General features: G+C 40.2%; 1 protein-coding gene and 1 long non-coding RNA gene across 5 annotated transcripts in view; both read left to right on the forward strand.

Moving 5' to 3' along the window:
* Nucleotides 1-4324, forward strand: part of B4GALT6 (beta-1,4-galactosyltransferase 6) — a 52312-nt gene extending 47988 nt beyond the window's left edge. For all 3 annotated transcript variants that reach the window (XM_029068896.2, XM_029068894.2, XM_039912488.1), the window contains one exon: nt 229-4324. In XM_029068896.2, the coding sequence (XP_028924729.1) occupies nt 229-376 (148 nt within the window). In that variant the 3' untranslated portion in view covers nt 377-4324. The remainder of the gene's footprint in view (nt 1-228) is intronic.
* An 848-nt stretch (nt 4325-5172) lies between these two features.
* Nucleotides 5173-6119, forward strand: LOC114813194. Of its 2 annotated transcripts, none has more exons than XR_005660163.1 (3): nt 5173-5283; nt 5758-5848; nt 5960-6119. It is a non-coding gene; the product is annotated as an uncharacterized LOC114813194 (long non-coding RNA). The 2 variants fall into 2 exon arrangements; XR_003760838.1 differs by having other exon boundaries at nt 5990-6119.
* Nucleotides 6120-8195: the final 2076 nt, after the last annotated feature.

The raw sequence follows: 8195 nt of genomic DNA on the forward strand, positions 1-8195 counted from the left end.
CCTGCCCACGGTCGCACAGAAGATAAGTAGCAGAGCTGGGATTAGAACTGAGGTCTTTGATAAATTTGCCAGCTATTGGCAGAAGTAGCCTTTAGGTTTAAGGATTACTCATATACCCTAAGGAGGGAAGGGGTTTAATTAAGGAGATGTCCGATATATCGTCTTTGTAATATGGCTCAAATGCTACACAGTTATTCATCATCTTTTTCTCTGTCTCCCATCCCATAGGTATAAGTTGCTGCGATACTCAAGAGAACGTCAGTACATAGATGGTTTGAACAATTTAATCTACACGCCTAAAATACTGGTTACTAGGTTGTTTAAAAATATAACTGTAAATCTCATGCCAGAACTTGCTCCTGTTCAAGACTATTGAAGGAAGTGGAACTTGGGCACAAGACAAACTATACTACTTGGGGGGAGGTGGGGGGGAAACTTGGAATGCACTAGAAATGGACATCAGAACTTTTTGACCATTGCGAGAATTTGTGAGGAAAATAGAAGGGAAGCGACTGGGTTTTTTGACAACGCATTGTAGTTTAAAAAGAAGACAGATGCCAGCAGTCGATACTCAAATGTTTACAGCATGGAACAACTACAGTCAAGTCTTCTTTCATCACATTCTCAATGTTAGGAAGTCACTCGGCTATATACACGGCTAGCACTGCAGAATGCCAGGCACCATTGCTTACAACTGGAAGTTGAGAGAGCTCTCTTCTCCCGGGAAATTTTTCTACTAAAAACTGTCATGTAATTTAAGTGAATGCTTTGTTTCCTTTTTAAGATGTTTTGTACATATGTGATGTAAATTAATGTGTCCAAATTGCTTTTAAATAGGGTAATGTGTTGCACTCTGCATGTAGTTGATGATACCTTCCCTTGTTTGATTTTTTGGAAGTACTTTTGATTTTTATTTTGCATGGAAGAACAAATGTAAATTTATGTCACTAAACAAAGGTGAACCTTTGTGTGAAATGAAGGAACTGTTACTAATTGTGGCCAGCTATGACTGTAAACTGTTACATTAGTTTTGAGCTTTAGGCCTCCACACCTCCCTGAATAGAAGAAGAAATCACAGATTTCATAGGATTTTTCTGGTAAGAGGAAGGAATTTCCACCATTTTCTTCGTGCCAGTTCACCTATGATTCCTTGCTTGCTTTCTCCTCTAGTTTTGCTGAATCACATAATACCATATCATTTATGCATATTGCATGTGTATTCTGAAAAAAAAAAACTAAAAGAATTGTTATGGATCATGATCTAAAAGACCTCTTATTTTAAGTGTCTTCACATGTGCCACTAGTGTGTGTCAGGGATTTTGTGCCTAAAACAATGTTCTCAAGTTTGTGTGTGTCTGTATACTCTGATGTAGTGGTATTCTTTTTTTTTTTTAATTCCTAGTGAACAGCACTTTTATTCCTCCAAAATCAGAAGAGCCAAAAATGTATCTTCATTTCAAGGGGAAAAAAAAATCTGCTCTAGTTTTTTAAGAATTCACTGTAGAAAAATCCATAGTGCTTGCAATACTGTGTATTACTTTGAGTTATAAATAAGTAGCAAAACTTCCTATTTCTATCAGGTCAAATGCTAATGAAAGCACTCCTCTTTCCTGTCATTTTACTCATTCTGAGTTTTATTTCTCTGTTTTTTAGGAAATCATACACGATCTTATTGGTCGGGGTTGCTGTCTAAGAGTGTTCTATTTGTAATCTTTGCATGTTCATTTTAACTTTCAGTGAACTGAGCCATTTTTTCTTTGTCGAAACAGAATAGGCTAATATCTTGCTCCCTTATTTTGATGACGTCAACATCGTAATCGTTCAGTGTTTTTGAACCAAAGATTTTCTTTTTAGTCCCCAGAATATTGTTATGAATGGTAAAGCAGAAGAGTTTCAGAATCATGACTTGATTTGGGGGTTTAGCCTAGAATGATAACATTATCATCGATACAATCGTGATTTAAATCGCATAACAAGAATGGTCTACCATGAGAACTCATGAAAATGAGGGAAATCAAGATATTGTAAGCATGGACGGGGATGATTATCTGGGACTCCAATGAGCACTCATTGTGACAAGTATTGTTTTCAATTTGATACGCTCTTATTTTATGGAGGTGATACTAACATTTGCCTTGTAAACTGTTCCAGAAAGGTGTTTGATCTCACAGGCTAACTGCAGGTAACTTTCTGAGCCGCACAAATGACCACAGACTACACCCAAAAATCATTAGGATGCTGGCAATTGGGTGAAAATTGATAGGTATGGCAAAAAGCAAGACGATGAGACAGTTTTTTTTTTAATTCCTTTTTATCATTGCTTGGAAACCATATAAGAATAGTTCTTTCACTTCCTTCTGAGGAGAATTTAAAAAACATAAGCATTAATTTTGTTAAAAAGCTTGTTCAAGTTATTTTGTGTAATTTGAATTTCCATTTATTTTTTTCAGAGCAAATATATGCTCTCAGTTTTATCAGAAACTAGAATGGAAATATTAACCAGACACCAGGAGTACATTAGAGAGTGTTTATGGTGAAGTAAATTGAATTGTTAGGTTCTTAAGCACTTGATTTTTAAAAGGAAAATTAAATCCATTTAATTCATGAAGAATATAATTTTATTAGGATGTAATAAATAGCTTTAAATTTCTCAGTCTCTTAAAAGAAAAAACAGCTTTAGTTGTGAGTTTTGAGCTGGCTACATTTTTGGCATTTATCCATTCTAATGGATGGACTACTGTATGAAGGATTTGATAGGATTCCCCCTGCATCCCACCTGTTTTGACTGTGAAGTGTCAACCTGTGGAAATTGTGGGCATTACCTACAATATACAGAGTGGGTTTCATAGTGGGTTTGGCAGAAGCGATGGAATTAGGCTAAATTATATGTAATGATGTTTGAAGCATGCCCAATTTTGCCTCAAAATGAAAATATCTCACTGGAGGTGCAGTATTCATTGGGGGAGGGGAGTGGGAATTAATCAATGGCATTTATTGAGAGTTTATTGAAAGCAGAGCACTGTACTAAGCACTTAGGAGAGTACAGTACAACATCTCGAGATGTCTGCTTGGGCCAAAATTAGATCGATATTTATAGTTTGCAAAGATATTTTCCAACTATTTCTTTCCTTTTCTATTCTTTAGTCACCCAATTTGTCAAGAACCCTTAAGGACCATCATGTAAGTGTGCTTTACTCTCAAATGTCTTGGGTGCCATAATACAGTATAGCGGGAGGTAACATATAGTGCCTTTAAGCAAAGGATATGTGCATTCCAGAGTGTGCCAATCTATGCAGAAACCTGCTGAGGATGTTAAACCTACTCACAGACTGGCACATGCAGGAAAAAAAACCCCAAATTTCTGTGCAGTTTAGAGAAGTGGTAAAATAAAGCATAAGGCCAAATTAATCTGGAAGCACATTAACATTCTCCTTCTTCAAGGTTCTGAGAAACATTAATGGCAACATTTCATTTGACCAGGAAACCAGCAAACATGGCAATTACTTAAAACTCACCTCTTCTCCTTTCCCCACCGAACATTCATTTCCATTTTAACCAATAATGGAAACTAGTCAATGTGAAATCTTCCTTTTATTGGAGGATATCTTGACAAGTGAATGCAAAGTGTTTGTCATTTCAGTTTGACCTTTGCCGGTCTGCGTGTTTTCTTTTTGTACCTCTCAGCTAAGTAATAGTATACTAGTCTCATTGCAGCCAAATTAACAAGCATGCCAATTGTGAAAACTTTAAAAGGATGCAGTGTTGCGTATCACAAAGAGGAAGTGTACTTAAAATTACTCTATAAAAACGTGAGAGGCTTCTATAAAAATGCACTGAAATAAATGCTGGGAACTTTTTTGTGTACTATCATATTATGATTTTGGTTTTGCTCTTCATGGAAATGTTTGTACTTTTTTATCATTGTCTTTTATGAAATATAATGTTCTAAAGATTTTGTGTGATTTAATTATTTTCTCCTAGATATTTGGTCTGAAATTGTCTAGTTACCTATATTTTTTCTAAACTCCAGCTGAACCTCTATGCTATGAAGTTAAGCAGGTCACCCAACCTGACTAGTATAAAAATGGAAGCCTAAATTAATCAAGGCTACAATTCTGTGCCGTTGCATCAGTTGAAATTAGAAAAATTTAGACACTTAGCCATCGCCTTTGAGAAGGAAATAGTGATATTTTGAAGTATATTTCCGTAATTCAATTAGACATAACCTTATTTTATTGAAAGCAAAAATTTTAATATTCACCATGTATACTGCTGGCTGTTTGGCTTCCTGGACAGCTTCAATAAATTAAGCTGGTGTGTAAAATACAATTCATTTCCATTCTTGGTTTTCACACACAAGGTTGTAGATGTTTGAGTAGTGTGCAAGTACAAAGAGCCATTGTATTTGTATTGGTGGAGCGTGCCGTTTTCTATTTGAGACCTGAACTTAGGCGATGTTTTTCACTTTCAGTACAGGTTATAGTGTTTTTGGATGAGGGTTGGTAATCAATTATAGCCACATATCACTTTTAAACAATATTTCCTGCTTGGAAAATTTAACTGGGGTTATTTTCACTATGATTATAATTATATAATAAGAAGTGTGGTATTTAAGCACTTACTATGTGCCATGCACTGTGGGGTTGAAATAAGATAATCAAGTTGGACACACTCCCTGTCAGCAGGCTAAGTAGGAGGGAGTAGATCACACAGCAGGCATGTTGTGGAACTGGGATTAGGACTCTGGTCAAGGGCTTAGTACAATGCTTTGCACACAATAAGCGCTCAGTAAATATGATTGAATGAATGGCCTCTATTATTGTTATTATTGTAGTTGTTATTATGACTCCCAGTCTTGTGCTCTTTTCACTAGGGCACGCTGCTTCTTCTAGCATAACGGGAACCTGTGTATGGGCATTATAATTGTTAGAACTGAACAGCTCACCAGAAAAAAGCTCAGTTGAGAAAGGAGTCAACCAGAGGTTGAAATGCTTAGGTTACATCCCTCGCTTTGGAAAGCAAAAAAGTTTGCCGAGTCAGATTATTGGAGTAAGTGGGTTCCATATAAAATAAGGCTCAAGTTTAAAATTTCCTTAAGTCTCATAGTGACGTTGCCTAGATAAATTCAGATCTGTCTGTTACTCCTTCCTTTCCATTTCCAGCCAGGATCTGGCCCTGGGATATCCAGAGTCCCCCAAGATTGGGGAGGTCTAGCTGAGCGCCAAGTCACCCCTGAAAGGACAGCAGATGATAAAGATGATATTCAGAAATGGAGGTGCAGAGGTACCCAAGAGGGCAAGGCACTTGTGTGACTCAGTAGGGGTTAATGGACCATATCTGAGCCCCCTCTAGAGCCTCCATCACTGAGGGGAGGAAGGCCTAAATTTGTCTCTACTCCCTGGGGCCCGTCAGATGATCCTTTGCACAGGCTGGACCCTTTGGGGTTACTTAAGCAAAAGAACCCCCAGCCTTAACCCAGGATGACACTTGGAGATAGGGGAGAGCGGGAACATCACTTCTGCCTGGATAGGTTAAAGTCAGAAATGGCTTGCTTCTGAGGCTAGAAGCTTTAGGTTTTAGTGCCCGTGGGCAAAGGGGCTGGTGGTGACGGTGGCCGTACTATGGCTTGGAAGTCAGGGAGCGCCTGATTAGGGTAAAGGTGGGCCTCACCAGGCACAAGGGGATTCCAGAGGGGAGAATCTGGGGGAACCGGGAGGCGGGGGCAACTCCTCCATTGACATTATGGCAACCTCCTAGGGCTGGATGAGGTCGTCCCTGCACCAAGGAAATTGAAAGCAGTGGCCTGAGATAGAGTGGACTTGAAAAATTCTCTGGAGAAGGCCTGTAGGTAGGTGTCTTCTGGCTCTGGATTTCTCTATCTGTAAATATATTTACTCACATAATGGCCTCCCCTCTTTCTCCCCTCCCCCCACCAAATTGCCTCTCCCCGATTTTTGAGGAGGATGTAAAAGATTAGTTTTCATACCAGAAAATTGTAAGCGGTGATAACGGTACACGCCTGGTAAGGAGAAGCAGAGTCAGAGTGCAACGCAACAGAGATTGGCTCGTGCCGGGAGTTGGTGAATTTCTTCATGGAGATGGGCGCGTTCACAGAGGAGGAAGAGGTAAGGGGGTTCAGTCACTGAGGACCCATTTTGTGCAACACTTGAGAGAGTGCATTAGATGTAAGACATGATCTCAAGTAACCTCTTACCTTCTTTTTCCTTCTCTCCTTTCCTCCCTTTTTTGCTCTCCTCCTCCTCTTATTGCTAGGCTTAATTTTTGTGTGACTCGTATAATAGCTGCTTCCATGTTTTCTGTTACCAAACTTATGAAAAAAATCAGAGCAATTGTGTCACTAAATACAGTCTCTCAAGCTAAATTCCAAATCCATTTCACCCACAGCACCCACCCCAGCCTGGTTTTGATGACTAGGGGCCACTGGGAATACTGGACATAGATACACCCACTGAGCTCTACACATGAATGATAGTAATTAAAAAACTCCAAAACTCCAGTAGAGGACAATTACCTCCGTGAAGGGCTTTATGGAAAATATAAAATCCACTGGGGCCAAAAGCCATTAACTTTGAACAGTGCCGCTATCTTGCCCTCTTTCCAGGCTCCATCGTAGAACCCTTTTAAAACCGCTTTCGTAATAAAGCGTGGTTTTTACTGAGTGCCTTCTTCCCGAATGCTTCATTCTGATAAACGGTGAACAAATAAAGAGGAACCAGAGGATTACCAGCCCTGTCATCTGTAGGGAGACATGTTTAGGGAAATGCGGAGCAAAATACTTCCTGGGAAAGAGCCTCCAAGCCTAGGTGAGGGGGCTTTGAGTGTCTTCCCTCCTAATAAGGCTGTTTTATCAAATAAGTTATTAGCTTGTATAGGACTTGACTTTGTATAAGGGCCTTTCTCTCATGCTCTGTTCCTGTTGTTTCCTGCTGGCTCCATCAGAACTTCCTGTCCCATTCTGGAATTCACCCCCTTGAAGAAATACTAGACCAAAGGGTGGTGGAGGAAATCAAGGAGATAGGCAGAAGTGGGGATTAGGTGGGACAAACGGTGGCTGTCGGTTTGGCTTTTGTATCGGTTGGTATATCTCTTGCCATATCCCACCTGGTACTGATTGCGCTTAGAACAGTGCTCGGCACATAGTAAGCGCTTAACAAATACCAACATTATTGATTCAGAACTTTTGCATCCCTAGTGCTGGAATTCCAATGGGCCTGGGAAGGAAATGTAAAGGTTGTGGAGCCGGTAAATGGGGAGTGGGGGTGGAGACAGCATTACCTACAGGAAAATGCTCTTGGACTTCATAATCAGTGAACTTCCTCAGCATGAAGTGTGTGACGTCATCACATTAAACCGCATGCCCGACCTAATGTGTGTGACATGCGTCTCCAAGTCCAGTATTCATGAGGGTTGTCAGTGGTTCCCAACTGGGGGAAATGTGGCCTGGAGATGGAGTGGAGTGGAGAAAGCAGGAACAAGATGGGGTGGGCCAGAAGGAGGGATTTTTTTTTTTTAGTAGTGTGACCAAATGGAATGAGCACAGCCCTGAGAGTCTGGGGACTATGTAATAATAATAATAATGGTATTTGTTTAGCGCTCATTATGTGCCCAGCATTGTTCTAAACGCTGGGGTAGTTACAAGGTAATCAGGTTGTCCCACGTGGGGCTCACAGTCTTAATCCCCATTTTACAGATGTGGTACCTGAGGCACAGAGAAGTTGAGTGACTTGGCCATGGTCATACAGCAGAAAAGTGGCGGAGCCTGGATTAGAACCCACGTCCCCTGACTCTGAAGCACAAGGGCTCTTGCCACCAAGCCATGCTGCTTCTTTAATATGTGTGTGTGTGTGTGTGTGTGTGTGTGTATATGTGTGTGTGTATATATATATAATTACTGTGGCATTCATTTAAGTGCTTATGTGCCAAGTACTGTATTAAGTGCTGGGGTAGATACAAGATAGATACAGACTACATGGGGCTCATGTTCTAAGTAGGAGGGTGCATAGGTATTGAATCCCCATTTTGCTGTTGAGGAATCTGAGCTGTAAAGAAATGACTTGTCTGAGGTCACGTAGCAGGTAAGTGGAGCAGTCAGGATTAGAACCAGGTACTCTGACTCCCAGGTCCGTGTCCTTTCCACTAGTCCACGGCTACTTCATATTTATATGTGAAACATC

The sequence above is a fragment of the Ornithorhynchus anatinus genome, chromosome 7 (genome assembly GCF_004115215.2).
Source record: "Ornithorhynchus anatinus isolate Pmale09 chromosome 7, mOrnAna1.pri.v4, whole genome shotgun sequence".
NCBI lineage: Eukaryota > Metazoa > Chordata > Mammalia > Monotremata > Ornithorhynchidae > Ornithorhynchus > Ornithorhynchus anatinus.